The sequence below is a fragment of the Athene noctua genome, chromosome 1 (assembly GCF_965140245.1).
Source record: "Athene noctua chromosome 1, bAthNoc1.hap1.1, whole genome shotgun sequence".
NCBI classification, from domain to species: Eukaryota; Metazoa; Chordata; class Aves; order Strigiformes; family Strigidae; genus Athene; species Athene noctua.
The window spans coordinates 25,764,429-25,789,453 of NC_134037.1; the positions used below are offsets into that span (position 1 = coordinate 25,764,429).

A 25,025-nucleotide genomic window follows, 5' to 3' on the forward strand; every position below is an offset into this window, starting at 1 on the left:
CAAGTAACTCATGCAGAAACCTACCTACTGCTCCTTGTCTTTACATGATTTAGTGACCTTGCAGTTTATCATATATGTCTGAGTCAATGTTAAAAGAAGCTATGCAGAATTTCCAAGTTTTGATGTAGTTATGAAGTATAAGTTTGGGCACTCATTCCAGATTCAATATGACAACAAATTTACTGCAATCAGATTAGTTTTTAGATAAGAACAATTGATAAAACAATGCTATTTGTTTAACACAACCACACTAAACACATAAGCTCTCTTTATTCAGTACTTAAGTGAATGGCTATACTATCATATAAAGATCACTGTAACTTCAGACAGTTTAATACATGTAATTTTATGTATGAAATATAAAAGAACACGCTATTATAATGAATCTTTTGTTCACAGGGAGATATTATTATGCATTTATTTATATTTTGGAGTCATCACGTATAAGGGCCAATTCTACTCAGTACTGTAAAAGTGTATTAGAAACAGAGAAAGAGAGAGAGAAGGAGGAAGTGTGAGAGAAGGGGGGAAAAACGCAGACAAACTATAAAGAGATAATATAACTTTACCCATAAGGGCAAGTTTCTAAAATTTTTTCCATTTAGTTAAACACCTAGGTCTGTAAATATTCTGAATAGCATACAAGAACTCATGAAGAAAAAAAATTTCCAAAATTAATTAATGGTTTCAGAATTATCTGTCAGTACAGCATAGAGTAAGCATAATTTGTTCTTATACAAATATAATTACTGAAGTTTATTTATTCACATTCGTTTGCTCATTTTCAAATTGTTATTTTCAAAACTAAATAAAAATCTACCGGAGAAATATCAGACTTACTCTCATAGTGAATTAGGAAACCGACACTGGAACGACTGTTGTCCGTAGTGAACAGCAGGTACATGTAATTTCCAGTACTGATAAGGAACTGGGGTGCTTGTGTTCCATGGTATTCTCCAATTAATGGCGATGAGTTAGCTGGCCCATCTCTGACTTCCAAAGTATCATAATTAACTTCAGTCTGAAATCTGAAAAAAGAATATGCAAGTCAGCTGGTAGATAGAGGAATGGTGTTATTTTCTTTAACTGTTAGAAATGCAAGCCATGTGTAACTGATCAAGAGTATCATACATGTAAAAATTGCCTATCTATGGATCCATCGGTGTATTACTGAAGATAAAACTAAGGAAGGTTTTACACAGCTTTTTCCTGGCTTTGTTGTGTCTGGTATCATATAAAATTCGTAAGGCATATAATATACTTTACATCAACCATACGGCCAGATTTCAGAAACACATTTCATGGGGAATCTGGGTACAAAATCACAAATTGTCTCAAAGAAAACTGCATTACGAAGGTCCAAGAAATTTCTTGCCCTCAGGCTAAATAGTAATTGGACATCCTAAGAACATCTTCAATAATGTTCCAACTCAATAATTTAATTATTTGATATTTGCTGTTTGACAGAAGCTGTTTTACATATTCAACTGGTTTTTTATCCAAGCATTTTTTCTGACACAGTCTGCTACTTTATTTTTAAATAATTATTTTTGTCCTATGAAGTAATAAAGGCACAAAAATACTAAACTTAAATCAAATCCTCACTTTGAAATTTGTTACAGCTATAATAAGCAGAATTCTTTATTGCAATGTGTCAAAAAACCAGATAGACAATAATGGAAAAAGAAGGAAACTAACGAGATAGTTGATTTACAAGAACAAATAATGTTAAATTCAACAGCGGAGTCAATGTCTGTGTCAATCACTAAACATCACATTTCTCCAGTTCATAAAAGATGTCTATGTGTGCAGTCATCCACAACAAGTTGTTCTTAAACAGCTCAAATCTGCTCTTTCTATAGATGAAACTCTGTCTGGCATTTTTCACATTTTTTGATGCTTTTCAAGACAGTTTGTGGGTATATCAGATACTGTTGCAAACTGCAGCATCTAAACCATGCATCACCAATTTTCCAGTCGACAAAGTTTGTGCTGTTACACAGCTATCTATATTGGTCTAAATATATTTGCCTGCAAACCCAATATTCTTATTTTCATAAGATGTTAATCTTTCAAAAATGCGTATGTTCTAAGATTTTTCTCTTCTTTTCTCATAGAGCTTATTAGTTCAGGTTCTGAGAGCAACAAACTGTGTTCATAAGCAATAAAATACTCTTCAAAGTGAATGCCCTTAAGCTGTCTTGTCAATATGGGACACATGTTTAGTGGTTCTGAAGATGAGAAACTCAGTTCTTGTAATTAAAGAAAACCATTTGGAAAAGGGGATATAAATGGGACATTCCTTCAAAGTGTAAATAAACTTTATATTTATATAGGTAATGATGATAGAATGAACAAGTTCCCCACCCAGGTCATTATGCTTTACAGACCAATTTGCACTGTCATGTAAAATCATCTTCACAGACACATCAGTATCAGTAACAGCATGTTTGGATTTAGCAAGTATTTAGTAGTCTCTATATAGTTTTTTCTCATGATTGCCTGAAAACAAAAGTACATTAGAAAGAAATCAGAAAGTATTTGTTTGCTTAACTATCAGAGCTAACGACTGCTTGGAAACTGACCTAAGGTCTTCATATTGTTCCTTCCTCTTCACACAGAAAATCCTCTAGATTTATGGTGCCTTCAAGCAAGCTACCTAATCTATTTGGATGTGTTGGCTAAAATCCAGATGATTGCTCTCACTGCTGTCTATTCATTCTGACAGAGGAATACAAGGCTTGCAGGCTTGCTAATACATTTATCATTTTTGGGACGAGTTTCTGCCAGTGAGTCCAGCTAGCATGGAATGGCCTATATCCATACTATTAAATATATATTTTATCCTCTCAAACAGGGAGATATTCGAATGTCCTATTAAGAATGGTTGCTTGCACACAGTACTCCTGGCCATGCTTGATAATTATTTGGGACAATGCTAGTTGGCAAGCTCAAGAAGTATGTTAGAGACTTTTTCAACAATTTAACTGCACAAACACACAAGTTCTTGTGTCTGGGAAGGTTCTCTGGTCACACAGGGCATCACTAAAGCACTTGACAGTTTTTCAGTACCTTTCCATAATTTCAGAGATTATACATTGATTTTCCCTGCAGCAGAATAAGGAAACAAGACAGGTACCACCAGGTTGATTTAAAGACTTTATTTGTACTCATAATGAATGGACTCAAGATCAATAATTCAATAGTTCAATTATTTTGAAGTTATGTTTGTGAAGAAAACTAATTAGGGAGAAAGTGCTTTCAGTCAACAACTGCAGTTTTCTTAAGAAGGCAGTATGACAACCGTGGGTTGCAAACCCTTGCTGGAGACAGAAAACTTTAAATAACTCTTAGAGGAATTGCTACCTATTGCAATGGTCTTTATTCCCAATATGTTCTTGCTCATCTCAAACTTAGAAATTTATTTCTAGTTCACTTGTCTGTTTTTGAGGTTTGGGGAGGGGGAGGTGTTTTTTGGGTTGGTTGTTTTTTGTTTTGTTGTTTGGGTTTGTTTTGTTGGTTTTTTTTTTTCAATCTTTGCATTGTCACTGAAAAGATAAATCAAGCTAATCACTGGAAGTTTCCCTTCTTACTGAAAGTACTTGAGTCACTTTTTAAATTTTTATTTTATTTTAATATTTATTACCATACTTATGCTAGTAAAAGGTAGGACATTCAGAGAACTTTAAAAATACTTCAGTAATGCTATGTTATACTATTCATCACAAATAGGTAGGTTTAGAATAAGGAGGTTTGTTTTATATACTATCCAATGAGTTTTCATCAATATTTAAAGTACCAAAAATCTTCTAGTCAGCAGTTATCCTTCTAGCCCTTTCCTTATGGCTCAAATCAATTAGATTTTACTTTTTTTATACCCTTCCAGGCACTAGTCATGATCTGAAATGCAAAATGTTTCAATGTAAAACGTTCATAGAGTTACTTAGTCATTTGCTGCTATTTCTGGAAAGTTTCTAAGTACTCTGGTAAGGCACATTTGTCTAGCAACATTAAAGCTTCATTAGCTCAAGAGTGAGATAATTTACATTATGAATATCACATTCATGCAATTTGATTCTGGCAGCTGTATCTGTGATGACAAGTCAAACAGCAAAGTATATAAGGGTTCTATTTTTCCCAAACTAGACAAAATACTTGACAAGATATTTTACTTGTCAATTAATTGACAAAATCAATTAATTGACAAAATCAATTAATTGATCTTTTTATTTTATAGTGTCTTTGCTTACTGATACAGAATTTGCTGTTATATCAGACAGCAGAATTTCTTGCAAGTAATAAAAAGATTTTACATATAAGTTTTAATCTGGATAGCAAAGCCTTCATGTTAACATAAGAAAATAACATTATTGCAAACAAAGGAGATTACTACACTTCCCAAAGTACAATGCTTTAAATGAAATTTATAATGTGATGTAGTAAAGTTATAGAATTTTCTAAACTTACCAGGAAAGCTCCATAAACCTCCAAAGAAAGCAAGGAAATTATTCTTCTCACACAAAACCAGCACAATCAATGGTAATATTGTTTTATAAGTGAAACATTTAAGGAAAGGAGGAAGAATCCTTCTTTAAATAATGTTGATAAAATGCTGGAGCAGATCAATTAACTGTCTGTTGTACTTTAAAAATTATATGTGATCAGAATTCTCAACTTTGTATCAGGGTAAACTCCAAGTTCTTGTTTATTTTTATTGCAGTTCAAATCGTACACAAAGTTCTAGAATTCTGTTAATAGAACATGTGTGTGCATCTGTCTAAAATGCAGTAAGTTTGGTTCTTAAATTGGACCATATGTCACAGGACCCTATGTTTCCCATTAATTTCCTCAGAAATATATTTGTCATACTGTTAAGGTCACAGTCATTCAACCAAACATCTGCAACTTCAGGCAACTTTTATAAAATTAAAATGCTCAATCTTACAACTAATATGGCTCTTTGCTTTCATTGCATTTGGGAAGACATCCCTGAACCTCAGACTTCTGATTTTTTTTTTTTTTTAAACAAGGTGACAAATAAATATAAGCTTATAATTAATATAGTAATATTTAATTAAAAAAAAAAATCAGCAACTTAAAATTCTGGAACTTCCTGCTGAATGCAATGAAAGAAAACAGCCTCTTGTTGTTGTAAGTAACATGGTAATTTTATGAAAACTGTTTAAACAGTTTCCATTCTTCTCTGGTATTGGTCTTTCTCTCATTTGTCCCCAGCCTTAATGCATTTATAATAAGAAAACAAAACAGGACTGGAAAAAGCATATGGTAAACTAAATAGACAACGTATTTTAATCTCCCCTACATTACATTTCATGCCTCTAATCATATGTTCACAAAAATCTTTTATGCATGTGTTAGTTTTCATTCATATTTTTTGATGAAGGGTTACTAGAACTTTAGCAGATCAGTGACCAGTGTAAGTTCAAAACACATCATTTTATATATCAAGGGGGAATTCTTTTTCTTATGAGTCATTTTGCATTTACTCAATCTACTTGTAATTTTGTTGCCCAGACATCCAGTCTTGTAAGAATCTTCAGCAATTCTTCAGCCATCTCTTGTTTTTAACATCCTGAATGACTTAGTCTAATTTTCTCCTTTTTAAGATAATTTCTGAACATGCTGAACAGCTTTGAACATAATACAGATCTCTGTAGAACACCCAAAATTCCACTATAAGACATATTGTCTGTTAACTAAGTTTTTAATCATGCAATGTATTAAAATTGTATTAAAATTATGCTTAGCTTTTTAATAGCCCTTTGCGAGGTGAGCTGCAAAATATACAAAATTTGCATATTGAAAACCCTGATAAACTATATCCAACGTATTTCTATGCTTCCTGACACCATCAAAGAATTCCGATAGGTTTCTGGATGGGATTTCTGATAGGATTTCTTTTACAAAAGCTATATTGACTCTTCTTCAGTATATCATAATTATCCATGCCTTCATTAGTGCTACACTTTATTATAGCTTTGGTAGTGGGCATCCAGTATGCAGTTCCTTAGATGTCTATGAAAGATTTAAACAATACCATTCCTGAAGTGCACAAGTATCAAGACAGTTTTGAAAGAACAGTTACACATAACTTTCAATTGTTCTGCCATCTCATCTTTGTACTCATTCAGGACTTCTGGGTGAATGCTGTCTAGTTCTGGCGACCCGCTGTTCAATTTGTATATGTCACCATCCCTATCAGTGGCACTTCAGTTTGAGACAGATATTCCAATGAGTTGCCCAAAATCAAGAACATTGTGCATGTTAAGTTTACATGGGTGCAAGAGGGAAACAAATAATTCAATGGAAGCTATACATGCAAAAACTCACTAAGCACATTAGAAAAAAAGACACTTTTCACTTCATGAATGTCTTGACTTGCAAACTGGAGAAGTACTTAGAAGAAATATCAGATACACCTATCTGGTCCTCACACTCTTCTTCCCTAGGATTCTGCAGTTTTGTCCCTGTGAGGAACAGAGTATCAAGCAAGATGGATCTTTGATTTGATTCAGTGACAGACACTTTTACTGTCTTCTGCCCTTCTCTACATTATTTTTCATCCTTTTTGTTTCTGCTCTTAGAAATAGAAGGCTGAACGATACTGAAAAGTTTTGATCATCACTGTTGACTCCATGTGAAGATGAAACTAGACTAGATTATTGGCTCTCCTTTGGAATACAGGAAGGCCAGTACAATAAAAATGACTGCAGCCTAGCTCCAGGCGCTGTGTTTCATACTGTCCTTTGCATCTTTTTGACAAATGAGTATTTAGTGTGATATTAGTATCTAAACTAAACACCTAAACAAATGGTTATTTTAAACTTATTTTACAAAGATGCTTGAAGGGTGAAGATTTTTTAAATTTTATTTTCTTTTTCTAAGTACATTCTTTGAAAAAAAAATCACTTTTTTTTTTTTTTTTTTTTTTTTAGATACTTGTGTGGATAGCCAAAAGTACTAATTAACATCACAATAACTACAAAAATATTAAACATTTTGTAGTTCACATTTCTTGTGCCTACATGCACTTTCAAGGCCTCCTGATTCTATGTAAGAGGTAGAGTAGGCTGAAGATTATTATCCTTGACAAATAAATTATTCCAAAAGAAACCTGAACAGTACACAGGGACATAATCCCAGTGTATTCCAGTTGCTCTCATTTAGGTCCACACTGTCATAACGTTTTTACAAAATAATAGGCATGATAATTTCAGTTAGATAATAATTTAAAATGAAGTTTAAGACTCTGGCTTTAACAATATACTGATGTCTGGACACGTGATTTTTTTCTTGTTTTGATCACTCATGGTGAAACCTGCAGTATCCAAACAAACTAAATCCTGATCTATACTGTGATAGCATATAGTATGCTAGCATACACTGAAGAAGAATCATAGAATCATGGAGTATCTCAAGTTGGAAGGGACTCACAAGGATCATTGAGTCCAACTCCCTGCTCCTCACAAAACTACGTAAAACTAAACCATATGACTAAGACTGTCGTTCAGATGCTTCTTAAACTCTGACAGGCTTTGTGCTGTGACCACTGACCTGGGGAACCTGTTCCAGTGATCAAACACCTTCTCAGTGAAGAACCTTTTCCTAATGTCCAATCTGAACTTCCCCTGATGCAGATTCATTCCATTTCCTCATGACCTGTTGCTGGTCACCAGAGAGATGAGCTCCTCTCCCTCCTCTGCCCCCCTGAGGAAGTTGTAGATTGTGATGAGGTCACCCAAGCTGAACAAACCAAGTGACCTCAGCTGCTACTGGTAAGTCTTGCCCTTGAGACCTTTCACCGTCTTGGTCGCCTCCTCTGGACATACTCTGATAGTTTGATGTCCTTCTTATATTGAGGCACCCAAATCTGCACACTGTACTCGAGGTGGGGCCACACCAGTGCAGTGTAGAGTGGGACAATCACCTCCTTTAACCAGCTGGCTATCCTGTGCTTGATGTACCCCCAGGACACGGTTGGCCCTTTTGGCTCCCAGGCCACACTGTTGATTCATTCAACTTATCATCAACGCAAACCCCCAGATGTCTCTCTGCAGGGCTGCTCTCCAGCCTCTCATGGCCAAGTTTGTATATATAACCAGATTGCTCTAGCCCATGTAGAGAATCCTGCACTTGCTCGTGTTAACATTTCACACTTTTGGTGATTGCTCTCACATCTCTAGTCTATCCAGATCTCTCTGTAAGGCCTCTCTACACTTGAAGGAGTCCACAGATCCTCCTAGTTTAGTATAATTGGCAAATTTATTTAAGGTACATTTGATTCCTGCATCCAGATAATTTATAAATAATTAAGGAGTACTGGCCCTAAAATTGAGCCCTGTGGAACCCCACTGGTAACTGGCTGCCAGCCTGATGTAACCCCATTTACCATAACTCTTTGAGCCCAACCCATCAGCAAATTGATCACCCAACACTTTATGGACTTGTCTAGCTATGTAATGTATGTTGTATTAAAAATCCTAATGGGGAAAAAAAAAATTGTATCCAACAGACAATACTTGGAACTTTCTCCACAAATTCTTTTTTTCCCTAGGAAAATTATGCTCCCTTACAGTAAAACCTGGTCATCATCAGGGACAATATATAGTTGTACTCGAATACAAAAGTAGTTGAAAGTCTAAAATATAACCCTCTTTCTGTGCTAGGAGGTGGACATTTAAAGCAAATTGTTTAAAACATAAATAAAGACAATGTAAGCACTTTTAAAATTTATTTTTTCTGTTTGAGGAATAGTATTGTGAGTGTTGCATGACAATTTCTTTTTCTGGTTTGGAGTCTTAAAAAAAAATTCTTCTATGTTAAAACAAATATTTGTGCTGATACATTACCTGTTTGACTATGATTCTCACCTGTCAAAAGTTATCTTAATGGAATGTCCTGGTCTTGCTTCAATCACCCATTCACAATTAAGTGAGTCTTTATAATATCCTGGCCACCCTGGTGGTAAGATAACACCACTTGATGCTGTCAAATGTCCACCACATGGTGCTGAAAGAAAAAAGCAAGTACACTTGTACTACACACAGTATTTCTAATACCATATTATATATTTAAAAACTTAGAAAAAATGAATTTAAAAGCATAGAAAAATAAGTTTAATATACAACACAACTAAATTTTCTACATTATGCTATGAACATACTAAGTCCTGCAAAGTATCTTATAGCTTATTACTCTATACATATCTTAATACACAGATCACGACTCTTGGTTCTGCCAGCCTTCCTTCTGTTGAAAAGCACATTATCTCATTAAAAAAGAATGTATCATAATTTTTTTTTTTATCTAGCATGATTCCACATTTATGTAGAATATCAGACAAATTGTTCCAAGTAATTTATAATTAATTATTTTCATTGTACTAATACCTTCTTGCATAATATTTCAGCTCAGTGGAACTAATTGTAAATACTCCATTGAATCATAGAATGGTTGAAGTTGGAAGGGACCCCTGGAAATCATTTAGTCCTTCCCCTGCTCAATACAGCAGATTGCACAGGACCATGACATCAGGATGATGCCCTCCCTCCAAAGGCAGACACTCCACAGACTCTTCGGGCAATCTGTTCCAGTGTTTGGTCACTCTCACAGTGAAAATTTTTTCTTATGTTTAAACAGAATTTCTTCTGTTTTAATTTGTGTTCATTGCTTCATGTCTTGTCACTGGACGCCACTGAAAATAGTCTGGCTCCATCTTCTTCACACCATCCCATCAGTTATTTATACACATCGACTAGATCCCTCCAAAACCCTGAGCCTTTTCTTCTCTGGTCTCGATGACCCCATTTCTCTCAAGCTCTTCTTATATGACATATGCTCCAAGTACTTAATCATCTTTGTGACCCTTCACTGGACTCACTACAGTATGTCCATGTCTCTTGTACTGGGGATCCCAGGACTACACACAGCACTCCCAACATAGCCTCACCAATGCTGAATAGAGGGGAAGGACCTCTCATTTCCTCTCAGCCCAATTCTCCAGCCTCTCTGTCAAGGTCTCTCTGAACAGCACCACAAATATATGGTGTGTCAGCCACTATTCTCAGTTTTACATCATCTGCAGACTTGCTCAGAGTGTACTCTGTCCCAGGATTCAGATCATTACTGAAGATTTTAAACAGTACTGGACCTGGTATTGACCCCTAAGGTATACTACTATGGACTAATCTCCAGTTGGACTTTGTGTCACTGACCACACCACTATGAGCCCAACAGTTCAGTCAGTTTTCAGTCCACCTCCATGTTCAATTCTCTGGCCCATACTTCAGTTTGTTTATGAGAATCTTATATGTTATAGTGTCAAACACCTTACTAAAACTGAGATAAAAAATAACCATTACTCTCCCCTCATCCATCAGGCCAGTCATCTCATTGTAGAAGGTTATCAGGTTGGTCAGGCATGATTTTCCCTTCATAAATCCATGCTGACTGCTTATAGCCGCCATCTTGTTCTTCATCCCGGAAATGTTTTCCAGGAATATTGCTGCATCACCTTTGCCGGCATTCAAGGTGAGACCTGTAGTTCCTTGGATCCTCCTTCTTTCCTTTCCTGAAGATAGGAATTTGCTTTTTTCTGGTCCTCAGGAATCTCTCTGGGTTAAATGCCCTTCCCAAGATGATTGAGAGTGGCCTTGTGATGTCATTGGCTGGCTCCCTCAGCATTCTTGGGTGCATCCCATCGGGCCCATTCCTGTATGTCATATTTGTTTAAATGTTTTCTAACTTGATCCTCCTCCATAAAAGGGAAAAAAGCGTTGCAACAGGTCTATGAAAGTAAAAGGGCTCAACAGGGAGTATTTTTCAGAGCAGGATCAGAAGACTTTGGTGCAGGATTAAATAGCAGCAGAAATGACTAAACAAACTCTGGGAAACATAAGTCTCTTAAAATATTAAGCCATCATAGCACGGGGCTTTGGGATGTTACATTTTACCAAAGGCTATGGAGCAGTCTAAAACAGGAACACTTTCAAGGTCAGATAAACTTTAGTATTTGTATTACTCTCAAGTAGTCAGTGGTATCACTATCACCAAATTCCATACTGCAGTGCAGGAAATCTTGTCACTTTCTTCTGTTTCTCTAAGTAGTGACAAGCAAACCTATTATGCCGTATGGAAATGAATAGTAGAATGAATTTGTGACTAATAAAATGCTATTTCTAGTTTTGATTCAAAGTTGTTTTTTTTTTTTAAAAAAACAACCAACCAAAACTCAGAGAGGTTATTTGATTTCAGCCATGACTTGCACTTGTCTCTGGGAAGTTTTTCCAGATTTAAGAAAGTGGGGGAAAAAAGCCGCAAAACGTGAAACACTGAATTGTCTCTGGGGCAAAATGATTGGCCAGAAAAATGGCATTTACATTACATGTGTAAAGTTAATGAAGAATGAAATTTATTCCATGGCAATTTTTTAAATTTAATTTTGTCATATTAAAACCATGAATAACCATAAGACTGTTGATCCTCACCTGATTATGACACATCACTTATTTCACGTATTTCAGATGTTGCTTATAGAGATTGCTAAGTATGCAGACATGGAGCAGAACAACAAAAACCAACAGTTGCTTGGAAATCTCAGACAACTAGAAGCAAACTGAATTATCACTCAATTAAGCAGCAAGGATGCTTAGTCCATACTGTAGTCCAAACCCAGAAACTCCTTCAATCAAAAAGGAACACCTGCTGAATGTAACTTAAAAGAACTATACTTTCTTCCATACTAAAACATATAGGCAAAATCTAAAAAAAGTCTAACAGTATAATCCTTTCCTCATTAAAAAAACAGGTAAACATCCTGCAAGGTTCAAAGAAAGGGTAACTGAGCAGCATTTATCTATTTTAATTTACAGTTATTTCTGTATGTGTTTATCATTTTTTTATCAAAGTGCTTGCCTTGGGTTCTTTATGTGTTTGTGGAAATAAAATTACACAGAGAGTACAGTGAATATTTTAACAATTTTGTATAGAGTTTCAAAAGGAGGAAACATCTTTTAATGAAGAACCTCACCTTACTCCCTGCTTTGGAGTGGTCTGGTCTTGCTCAAGGCAAAAAACCTGCTCCACTATGTAACTTACTATATGCCTTAAACAGGATAAGAAATCCTGTTAATAGTAAACCATCCAGGTTCACATACTCCTACCAGGCGGCTAACATGTTTTTTCCAGTATCTTTAAATTTTCTTAGAAATGCAGTCTTATGAGAACTGTGTTGTCAAATTGCCCAAATAACAAAACCCATGAAAATTATATGATCCAGATACTTGTTATCACAGTGACACTGACATTAATGGAGGTGTGAGTTTCTTAAAAAAAAAAAAGAAGTTTATTTTAATTGATTGTCTGACTATATATCTATTGTTTACTAAAAGGTGTATATTTTTTTTAACATTACTTTTAAAAGACATACTCTAGTCATTTATTAATTACATTCATATGTCTTGCCTTAGGACCCATCACTGTTAAACATCAGGGAATCAGTCTACTTTTTTTTTTTTTTTTCCCTCACTGTATTTGATACTAGAGAGATTTATTCCTAAATATAGCTCATCTTGTCCTGTTTAATCACCTAGGCAAAAACAAGCAAACAAATTCGGAAATTTTGGACATTATAATGAATATTAAACATAGCCCAGATTTTCACTATATTTCTCAGGAAAAAATTTACTGCAGGCTCATATGTTTCATGCAGAAATTTAGGTATACTTTAATTTTGAGAAAATTAAAGGTGCAAATGCTTAAAAAGAACTTTTAAATAGAAATGTTACTTCACTTTTCTATGTGGTAGATAATTATGTTCTTCAGTATGCTACATCCAAAACTCGTATAACAGCTATAACTCACAACCAAGTAATGATGGTGACAAACAGAACTTGAAAAGAATAGCAACCAGATTTTTAGAATGCTAATTTATTCCAAGAATATAAGAGCAAGCTATCTTGCTTCTATTATTGCTTTCTCATTTGAGTGGAGGAGTGGTAAAATAAGACAAATTAATAACTTCAGCTAAAGCATCTTATTTATGTGTAAAATGTAAAAAGTAAGCTAAATTTAAATAGCTTCATTATGCAAACTGTTGGTTCAAAGTAAAGATTGTGCCCTTACCTTCACAACGTGGGACAGTAGAGCTCCATACTACATTTCCATCTTGCATTATACATGTTATGGACTCAGAGCCTTGGGTCTTCACAAAGCCATCATCACAGTGAAAGGAAACAGAACTTCCCAGGAGGAATCTGTCTCCAAAACGCCTCCCATTTATAGGAATGCCTGGATCGTGGCATTCATTCTGACCAAAGGCTGATAAAAACATAATAATAACAACAACAACAATCATAATATTAATAACAACAACAACCACCATCCTCTAAACTTTGCCTCTTTTTTTGGAAGGGGGGAAATAACCTTTCAGTCATAATAAAATAACACATAATAAAATAACACATAATACTTAATATATTATAACTGAAATGATAGAAAACTCCTCAATAAAAAGCCAGCTTTAAATCCCATGACATTCACGCAGATGCAGTGTGGTTCAAATTCAGAAGCTTTTTAGCTATGTATGGCTTAGATACACAAGAACACTCCTTAAATTTTCCTCAGGACAAAATCCAGCTGTTTGCCTCTAACATAATGAGAAGTATGGTTTCACATTGCACTAATCTGACAGAATTACAGGCTACTGCTGAAAAACTATGGCAACTTCCTAGGCCAGACTGAGCAACCTCCTAGTGAGATACTCAGAGCAGTCTTCCTTTATCTAGTGGGGTGGCAACACAGGGGGAAATCCACATCTCCATGTGCATGTGGGACCTCATAGGGTGATCTCATCAGTATGTGGACCAGGGAGTTGCAGGGATCAGCACTGTGGGTGCATATAAAGCTAGGGGACCTCTGTGCCTTTCAGGAGGTGTGTGCAAGTAAATGAACCAATCCACTTCAAGGAAAAGGGGTCAGTGCTTTTAAGTCATATATCCTGTGAGGGGAAGGTGTGTATGTAATTCTTGGCAGAGCAGAATGAGGATGGATTAGATTGGAAAGGTATTTACAAATGTATATGTATTAAGAGTCACAAGTGGTCTTCCCCAGGGCTCAGTATTGGGGCCAATTCTGTTTAATACCTTGATCAATGATATGGAGGAGTGGATCGAGTGCACCCTCAGTAAGTTTACAGATGACACCAAGTTGGGCAGGAGGGTTGATCTCCTTGAGGGTAGGGAGGCTCTGCAGAGGGATCTGGACAGGCTGGAGCGATGGGATGAGGCCAATTGCATGAGGCTCAGCAAGGCTAAGTGGTGGGTCCTGCACTTGGTTCACAACAACTCCATGCAATGCTTCAGGCTTGGAGAAGAGTGGCTGGAAAGCTGCCTGGCAGAAAAGGACCTGGAGGCCTGAATATGAGCCAGCAGTGTGCTCAGGTGGCCAAGAAGGCCAACAGCATCCTGTATCAGAAATAATGTGGTCGGCAGGACTAGGGAAGTGATCCGTCCCCCTGTCCTTGGCTCTGCTGAGGCTGTACTCGAATACTGTATTCAGATTTGGGGCCCTCACTACAAGAAAGACATTGAGGTGCTGCAACATGTCTAAAGAAGAGCAACAAGGCTAGTGAAGGGTCTAGGGAACATCTTAGGAGGAGTGTCTGAGGGAATTGAGGCTCTTTAGTCTGGAGAAAAAAAAGGATTAGGGAGGACCATATCACTCTCTACAACTACCTGAAACGTGGCTGTAGCAAGGTGGGTGTTGGTCTCTTTTTCCAAGTAGCAAGTGATAGGACAACAGGAAGTGGCTTTAAGTTGTGCCAGGGAAGGTTTAGATTGGACATTAGGAAAAAAATTTTCCCTGAAAGTGTTATCAAGCATTGGGACAGGCTGTCCAGGGAAGTGGTTGTGTCACCATCACTGGAGGTATTTAAAAGACACATAGATGTGGTGCTTAGGAACATGGTTTAGTGGTGGACTTGGTAGTGTTAGGTTAGTGGTTGGACTCCATGATCTCAAAGATCTTTTCCAAACTGAACAATTCTATGATCCTAAGATAAACCAGGCAGCACAAGAAAACACCAGGTGTGGTCACAGCACCAAACCTGTCCGAGTTCAAGGAGTGTCTGGATGATGCTCTTAGTCATATGGTTTAGTTTCAGGTAGTCCCATAAGGAGCTGGGAGTTAGACTTGATGATCCTTATGGGTCTCTTCCAACATAAGATATTATATGATTCTAATATTTTGTAAGTGTCTAACATCGTGGTTTAGCTGTTGAACTCCTGATATTGATCCTGAATCTACAGTTCACCTAATATATTTCATTAATCAATACACTGTTCCGATCGTGATTGGATTTTAACCACGTGAATAGAGCATTTTTTCCCAGCAACACATAGGAGGTCCAGAAGTACTAGCACTTAACTAGCACTGAATTTAAGCATTTTCTATGAACACAAAGGATTCATATATCAGAGGACACTTCCATTTGTCACCTGTTTCCCAGTATGGAGGCATATGTGCCCTTAGATAATTCTAGCATATAATGCATACATCAAGCTCAGCTGTAACACCTACTTTAATATAAAAAGTGTGGTAGAAAGCTCTTTTGCTTAATACTTAGGTGATCAGGACTCTCAGGGAGTTTGATCCATGAGTATTATATTGCTGACTGCAAAATTCTCTACCTTCAAATAGAAGTAGTATTACGGTCTGTGTTTACTTTGTTAGAATAGCATATGGAGAAAGGGATCTGAATAATGTCAGACAGAAGCAGACCTAGAACTGAGGCCTCACATTTTCTGGTAAATCTTTTAATCTCTACAGTCTTAGTTAAGGTGAGGATCTCCCTTTTCCTGGAGCTTTTCAAAGGACAATAATTACCCCCTTCTCTGAAAGCAACAATTTACGCATCTAAGACTTAAAAAGAGTTGCAATCCATGAATTCCATTTTTATATGGGGCACCTTTATAAATAATCAAGGAAACGGCTTGGTCCTGAACACTGTTAATTGATTACCTAATTGATACAAGATAGGAACAGTGCAAGATGTGACAAAGGCAACTTTATTGCCCATTAACTTCTTAAAAGATAATTTCTTCAACTAAAAAGATAATCTCCATATAAGTAATGTCTTTGCATGACTAACAAAACTTCTAGGAGAATTAGCAGTCTATGGCAAATGTAATAGTTTTATACATGACGATGTTATTAGAGTTTTCAATTGAGAGTACTGCTGAGTAATATTCATTCACACAAACAAAGCAACAGATGGCTATCTGTTGACAGGTATTTTTCAGCCTGGTTTCCCAAACGGGAAAGACTTATGCTTTTCAGATAAATATCTCCATATTTAGGATCTAAGCTTAACTCCTTTGTGAACTTATTCCTGCTGGTTCCATTGAGAAGTATTTTAAATCACTTGCAGTGGATGCTTTGATCTGAATGATCTGGGTTTTAGATGCATGCTTTGCATTTATGCAGTGTCAGCCAAAAAGCCCTATAAATAATGAAGGGAATTCCTCAGGACTATCACAAAATAAATAAATGATAAAGATTCAGATAAGCTAATGAGTATGAGGAAGACAGCTGAAAGCAGTACAGTTATGAAAGCAATACAATTTACTTCTCTAATATAAATAAAAACATGTTCTATTTTTCATTATTATGAAGAAAGATAGCTTCATTTTAAGACTAGCCATAAAATAAAAGCAAATATTCTTACTTGTGTAAGTGATATTAAATCCTCTTCCAGTCGTAGAGTGATCTGACTGAAATTCAAGTCTTACTATGTGCCCACTGCTAGCCAACTGAGAAGGGACCTCATTGCCAGAAAAAGTGCCAAGAGGTGGTAAATCTGAAATCCCATCATCTTTCACTGTAAGGTAGTCAAATTGAGGTTCTACATCAAAGTCGTTGAAAATCAGATGGATTCTGCTTCCTGGCTCTGAGATAATTAACCAAACACAGTTCATATTGTTCCCATACTCCTCAGGATAATTTGGAGAAAGAATAATTCCAGATGGTGTGGTGAAGTTGAAGAAACATGAGACTAAAGAAAACAACAATAGATTCTTAAAATACTATCCACGAAGGTTATAAATGCTTTATATTTTTTTATAAGTCTATGATTTTTATTCTTGTGAAAAAGGATGCTTTTGAAGCCTGGATGTCAAAACTACTACAAATGCAACCTGGAAATGTTTAAGCCTGTCAGAATATTTCTCCAATATAACATGTCAGCCTTGCATGTTTTCATTTCCCCAAGTGAGGCTAAGTGACTACACCAGGTCCTGCAAGAAATTATTAGAAGCATGCAAAGAATGCCAAAGAAAGCAAAAGTAATGCCTAATGTGTCAGAATTTGGAAAAATTGGCAGGTTTATTCTGAAATGAAAATGCAACCTCCGAATTTAAATGTGATTTTTTTCCTAAAAGGAGTATGTGTGAAAATGTATTTAGCAATCCAAAAAATCAAGCACAAGGGACTGATGTATTTAATAGTAGAAATTTAGTTGTGCCTCAGTCAGGAACTCTTAAGAGTATATAGTACAAACGTATTTTACCTGTTCTATAGCACAGGACAACTAAACAGAAGTGATTCGTAGTTCTCATCTTTTTTCAGTCCTTTGGACCAATTTCATCAAGACAGTTCCTAACATTTCAGAGTCATGAGCTTGTGGCTGCCTGGCACTTTAGTGAGAAGTACAGTACATTCAGAAAGAGGAAGGCTCACTGTATATTAATTAACACAAATAATAACCATTACTCAGCTCTCCACATATGTCCCACTGAACTCAGTGTTTGTAAATAGATGTAAGTTTACGTTCCATTATCTTTCACAGGGCATGCGCACATCAAACAATGGAGCACAATAAAATACTCCTCACTATTGCCAACAGAAACTAATATATCAATCCAATGCAATACAGCACTGTGAAGTAAAACAACTTCTGTCTTCAAAGGGAATTGAAGCCACACTGTCTCCATGCCCAGGCTTTACATGTTTAGACACATTTCAGCATGACATGGACATATAGAGACTTCCAGTCCAGAGCAAGCTTAATCAGCTTGGTAAGTCCTATACAAACACAGCTGCAAAATACATATATGTCCAGGTAGAACTGGACACCTCACTAAATTTGTTCTGAAAATACATTACTGAATTATAAGACCCTTTATAGGAAAAGGTAATGTGCTCGAGAACTGAAGTGCCTAATGTATCTGTGTACTAGAAAGGTTTATTCTATTTTACCACAGAAGAAAAATTAAAAATAAAAGTAAACAAAACCCCCAACTCTCTTTAAATCCATCTACAGGCCGACCTACGAACACATTTTATCTTCTAAACCAGAATTAATAAATAATGATTTCACCTACCCTTTTTCCGTGTTGGATATCCTTATAGTTCTTACATTTGTTTTCATGCTTTATTAAGATATAAGAAAAAACCCCAGTCTTTTCTTATGTGGATCTGCAGTCTGCTTTGCACTTCTGGAATCAATGTTTATGTGTCACAGAGTCTTTTTGAACCCTTCTATGCTATTAGGAATTGCTCATTTAGAGTCTAATTCAACACACATTTACATTAAGAGTGTTAAATGGTTCAATTAAATATCAAACAAGGGAAAAGAACATTCTAAAACAGTCGTATGTGATGTCCCCCATAAATGAGCTACTATTGAACCAACTAAAATAAATCATGTGACTGAAAAAGTCTTCAAGGTATTTTGAAGTGTTTTCCTGCTGGCTGTTCATAAATGCTAAGAAAAGCAAGAGGCTAAGGTCAGAAAAAAAAAGTAATAATAATTCTTACAAACACAACTGGGTTTGTTGCCAGACCACTGGTTGTTTTGTTGACATGTAATCGTTCTCTCTCCCACCAGTTCAAAAGCTGCTTGACATTCAAAGGTAAGTGTATCTCCATGCAGAAAACTGCTGCCAGTTCTTTTTCCATATGATGGAATTCCAGGGTCTCCACAACCTCCTTTCTCAATTTCTGAATATATAAAAACAAAACAAAAAAAAAAAAAAAAAAAAAAAAAAAGAAAGGAGAATATATTTACAAGCAATTTATATGTATCAAAAATGCTTTAAAAATTGTTGGCATTATGCCTTGAAGTAATATTTCAGCTGAAAGTGAACTAACTAGAGGTAAGTGTCTCTAAAATTACTTAGGATCTAAATTTTTTCACAAGCTAATAGCATGATTGCACTGAACTACAGTATATTTGAAGGAAAATCATAAATCCATAGTCTCCATTCTAACTATGGAGACATACTATGTGTAGATTCTATTTCTGATAATGAGATACTCGTAATAAAGATTCTATCTTAAATCTCACATCTTCATTTACATTTATAAAGCTATTAGCAATACAATTAAAAGTATATAATTTACTGATAGTGTTAATGAATTTTAAGCACTAAGACAAAATAAAAACAAAACTAAGGAATTATTTCTTAATCTCATACTTCAAATTAGAGCCACATTTTTCCCAACTGTCTTTAGCTATGCTGAAAAGAGATTAACATTTTGGATTATACTTTCTAGATATGCTCTAGGACATCTGCTATTTAAATTACTTAATTCATATCTATTGATAAGAATACAAGATAAGAATATAAAAAACTCAAGACTTATACAATTTATGAATAACACAATTAGTAGAATAGGAAATGTAAATATTAATTGCCCATGATAGAAATGCTGAATCATCTTACAAATGGCTATCACACATAGCTGTCCATCAAAAATGAAGGCTCCACTTCTTTGCCATTAAAGTTAAAGCAGTTTTTTTATTAATTTCAATTTCAGCAACAAAAATAACAACTAAGAGTTTCTCATTCTATTAACTGCATTGCTACATCTGTAATAAAATGTTGTAAACCTCATTTGAATTAAATTACTGATAAAATTCTTGTTATTTAAATGTTTCCCAGTTCAATCCAAGGTATGAAATCTGAAACATTCACGATAACAAGAAAATTCTACTCACTGAACAGTGTTAAATATTAATATAATTTAACACTATTTAAAAAGTCTGCTGTCAAATATTGTTAAATCTACTAATGTTAAATTCTCACAGAAGTGTATATCTTGACATGCTAGCTAACTCCAATAGAATTTTTAAGATGCAGGATGACATTATGATGATATGTGAAGTCAATCCACTATGTTTACAACCTTAAAGCAGTTGTAAAATGATTGTTGACAGGCATGTTCAGAAAGGTATGCCATATATTTCACAAAACAACAAGTAGTTGATCAGGATAAAAGGAGACATAAATTTTTTTCTTGGTAATCTTAAAATCAAAATTTGAAAATTAGGAGTAACTATTCTATATATGAATTCAGAGCAGTTCGAGAGTCAGTTGTTTTATTTAAATAATTTGTCTTACCAGAAAGCTAGAAGGTATCAAACGAATGAAAATGTCTTGCAAAAAGTCCAGTTCAAAAATAGTATAAAACTCCAGTAGAGCAATATCATCAGTAATATTTATAAATAAGGATTCAAAATTATATATTTTTACAAATGCTTTAATGTAGTTTCATTTGCCTGCTCCTACTGAGACATTGATTCCTACTGCCACAGTGGAGCACTGGAAACCTGTGTATTCCCAGCTATCCACAGCTCCACATCTTACTTGAAAATATGGGGAGCAACAGAAAAGTAGAATGCACATTTTAATTGCATTTTAAAAGTTCATATCCTCCACTGATAGCAAAGCTATATCTAGTCCAGCATGTGAGAATGATCATAAACGCTTTTTTCCTTTGTTTCTCAAAGATCAGAGAAATACTGTCTCAGGCAGGAGTATCAGGGGGCAAACTGTCTACAAGGTTTTGCAAAGCTGTTGCTGGAGATTTATCTGTTAAAAGAAAGCAACAGGTGTTTCTTTCCATGGTCTACAAAGGAAGTATCAAAATCTCTTTAATTAATTAATTTACTGAAGTAGAAGACACATCAGAATGCTTTCTCTCAGGTGATACACCAAACCCTAGGAGAGGGCTATGTATCAGAAAGCCAAAACTGAACAGAAACTACCATGAAGCAAGCTTTCTGGCAGGTTGAAAATTCCTTTTTTTGCAGGAAACAAGTACAGTATGTCTTTAATCAGAACTGAGCTCCTACTAAGGAAGGCAAGAATGCAGGATAAAGTTTGGAGACTAGGCAAATACTCTGTGCTTTTTAATATATCACCCTTCACCCAATAAGGCTCAGTTAGTTTTACTTGGGTTGGAGATAAAATTTGGAGATTTAAAAATCTCATTTGCAATCACAGAGTTAAAAATATAAAAACTAATTTCAGGTCAAACTTTTTTGAAATACTTTTATTCTTTGGAAAAATAATGGTTTAATAAAATATGTCTCAAAAGAAACATTTTAATGAGGAATTTAGTTTCTTAAAATACATTAAAAGGGGTTTTAAAATCAAATTATTTTATATTGAAAAGCCAAATAAGTCATAAGAAAGTAAAATGAAATCTATTAACATTAATTCTATTTCAGCTTTCAGGAAATGTGCTTGTTTGTTCAACATAAAAGCAATTCAGCAAATGTCACAAATTTATAAAACACTTCCGAGGATGTCTTATTTGCATTTTGACAATCAAAAGCTTGAAAAATTCCATCCACAACTAGAAATCTACATCTTCACAAACACTGAAGTGAAGACTATCTATCCTTAACAGAAAATGTATTCTAGTAAAAAACAAATTATTCAGGTTGACAGAAAGCACCCATTTAATTTCAATAGATAGCATTCACTTCAAGCTTCACATAAATTTCCTGCTATGAAGATTTACAATAACATGCATATCATATCATTCTTATTCATATTGCATTACTGATGCTACTATCAATACCACAATTTTAGATCAAATAATATTCTGCCAATTAATTTTATAGTGAGACAAAGATCTGTTGTTTTCATACCAGGAAAAAAAAAAAAAAACAAAAACAAAAAACAAAAAAACCAACAAACAACCACAACCCAAAAAACCAAAAAACACCCAGTTTAGATACTTTAACAACTTTCCATGCACTTTTTCAGTTCAACATCTGTCTTTGCTCTTGTATTACAATTGATTAATGTATGCAGTAGGCAATTTCCTTCAAAAATATTTGAAAAATACCAAAACTACAGAAAGTTGTGTCTTGGCTGACTGAATTTCCCATAGATAAACTGATTGCAGATCTCTAGTTGTTAAGATGACAAAAGTTCCTTTCTCCAAAAAGGATAAAACTGTTAGTAGTAGTCTCAGTTAGAATGTCCAATCTTTAAAATCTTTTATTATAGTATAATATAATCCATGTAAAAATTCTGCCAGAAGCAGAACACATTATTAAATATTCACTTTCTTAGTATTCAGGAAATCTTGAGGGAGTGAAAGAACAAAGCAGATTAAGTCAGATGCAAGTCTGTACATTTCTCTTTACTGAAGAGCTAGATTTCTGTCACAAATATTAATGACAGACCAAAACTTAGGGAAGACAGAGAAGATTAAATTCAGGGGTTTCTATTTATACATAAAGAATACTATTTGTTTATAACTAGATCTAGAGTAGTACAAGCATGTAATGATTCCCAACATTTTTCTGTCCTCAGGCATTTAACACAGCTTTTTATTTCCTTGTTGTTTTGCTGATTATGGATACCAATTAAACTCAGACACCAGAATGAAAAGAGTAGTTATTTACTGGAAATAACTAAATAATGTAACAGAATAATACAGAAAACGTGCAATAAGAAAAGACAGAATAGTGCACTTAAACAAATAGGCAAATACATGGTAATGCATCAAATCATTACTACCTGGGAGAGGGAATAGTGATTAAGAAGGATCCCTCACCACTCGCACACATCACCATCACCCAGCCCCGCAGTGGCTGGGCAGCCCCGGTTACAGCGAGGGTTTGCAGAGCCTGTCCCGGCAAGGGGGAAATCCTACGCGGGGCGTCCACCCACAGGTGAGGCTGCCAGAGTCGCTGTGAGCGGGTCCAGCCTTATATACACAAAAATCAGCAAGCCAGAATAGATGGCATTTTTGTTTTAAGTGGAAATATCTGGTTTCAGTCTCACATTATATTCCCCCAGAGCCTGGCCAGGGCTCAAGGGAGAAGCTAAGGGAGTTTCCCTGCTTATCTAATTGATTTATGAGCAAGGTCACACATCAGGTCACAAGGCCAGACAACTGTCTCTGTGTCCCTGTTATCTTGCCCACACACAAAGAAAGGTAAGGATATATTAAAGATACACATGTTTTGTGATGTTTAAGCTACATATTCCATGCATATTTCACTAATTATTACATACTGAGTTAGCAGTTTGGCTCAGGGCCTGTTTCTCAGGTTTCAACACTTCCACCTTTTACATCAGAATATGCGGATTGTTATAATTTAGTATAACACCTATTAGCACAATGGTTTTCAGTTATAAAATATACAGGATTCATCTATAGGTCAACTCTGGCTTGGGCTTATTTTCCAAGCCTTAGCACTTCACTTGTCTCTTCTCGTAGCTGTCTGGCTTCCACTGATTTCATAAGAGAACAAATTTTCTAACTGTTTAAAGTCAGTTGAGGTGCACTATGCCTATTACTTCAACACATGCACCAATCATTCTACTTCATAAATTGCAAAGAGGGTATATATCTGTTTGCTAAAAAGACAACATTCTGACCAAGTCAGTGGAACTATGTTGAGCTCTTAGAGAAATCCTATGGGACAGAAAAGGTTCTTAACATGACAAATATGAAAATAAAAGCTATGCTAACATATTTAAAGCATGGCAATAAACCCCCTATTCCTTTAGAATTATTCTGTGTACTCATTTTTATTTGAGTCCTCAGAGCTGTGTGAACTTCATGAAGTTTGCAAATAAGCTCTCAAGCTCAAATTTAAACATCAGTTTCCTCCCGTTACCAAAATATTAATATTGATCTTATTCAATTGTTTCTTGCTTTCATGTACTTTCTTTCAGTAGCCTGGGGAAACAGGCTTTTCATCTTGTTTGTAAACCAGAAACATTTATTCAGTTTTGGGGAATATTCTCTCTTTAATGTTGGAAGAATGATGAGATTAGATTTCTGATGAGTTCATATTCCTCTGAATTTCATAAAAGACATTCTGTTTTGTTTCAAAGGAAGAAATATGACAATTCTAAAGTGATATCAAGCATCTAAATAAGTATTGTGACTACTGTTTGAAAGATGTCACATTGCAATTCAAGCCTTTGATGAAAACGCTTTTCATTACTTTGACCCAGGTATCTGAAATATATAATAAAACACTTCATAGATTATGCAATTTGGCAGTCTTGAATTTATTAGTCATGGTAGTAATTTATCTTTTTTTCCCTTGTTACTAGATTACAAATACACAGTTAAAAATAATTTCTTAATGTCACTATGTTTTAATTCACATTATCCAATATTCTAGCTTAGATGATTAGTATATCATCAAATCACTAAATCTCTAGCTAGATACTTCAGCAGCAGCATATTAATAACATCCTCACACTTTAAAGATTCAGAAGTATAAATACAATTTAAACTAAAGAAGTCATTTAAACATGTGGGTTACATAACAATTCATTGTTTCAAAGAGATACATAAATAAACCAGTAGGTCAAGGTCTAGCAGAAAGTTGAAGTCAGTACCTCTGAAACCTAAATTCATGAATTTGACAACATTTCATAATTATCAACTTAGCTATAGTCAAGATAGGTTAGGGGAAGCTGAGAACTGACACAGGTATTTATTTAAAAAAAAAATAGTTTGGGAGTTTATTTCTGTGTCAGGTAGGACCCTTTCATTTTAACATCTAAACTTATATGACAGGTCACAGAAATTCATGTTTTAAATACAATAAAATCGATCATTTAGCTTATCTCCTCTTATTCCTTATATCCCCGTGCATTGTCATACCTGACACAGTGAAATCTGATTTAGAAACACAAACAGAAAAACTCTTATACAAAGAAAAGCCCTTACACAAAGAA

General features: G+C 35.1%; 1 protein-coding gene across 1 annotated transcript in view; it reads right to left on the reverse strand.

Moving 5' to 3' along the window:
- Nucleotides 1-25,025, reverse strand: part of CSMD1 (CUB and Sushi multiple domains 1) — a 1,262,314-nt gene that overhangs the window by 300,925 nt on the left and 936,364 nt on the right. Inside the window, exons 13-17 of the mRNA XM_074922368.1 lie at nucleotides 18,835-19,017; nucleotides 16,745-17,071; nucleotides 13,144-13,338; nucleotides 8,892-9,030; nucleotides 841-1,028 (exon numbers count right to left, since the gene is read on the reverse strand). Coding sequence (XP_074778469.1) covers nucleotides 841-1,028; nucleotides 8,892-9,030; nucleotides 13,144-13,338; nucleotides 16,745-17,071; nucleotides 18,835-19,017 — 1,032 coding nt within the window. The remainder of the gene's footprint in view (nucleotides 1-840; nucleotides 1,029-8,891; nucleotides 9,031-13,143; nucleotides 13,339-16,744; nucleotides 17,072-18,834; nucleotides 19,018-25,025) is intronic.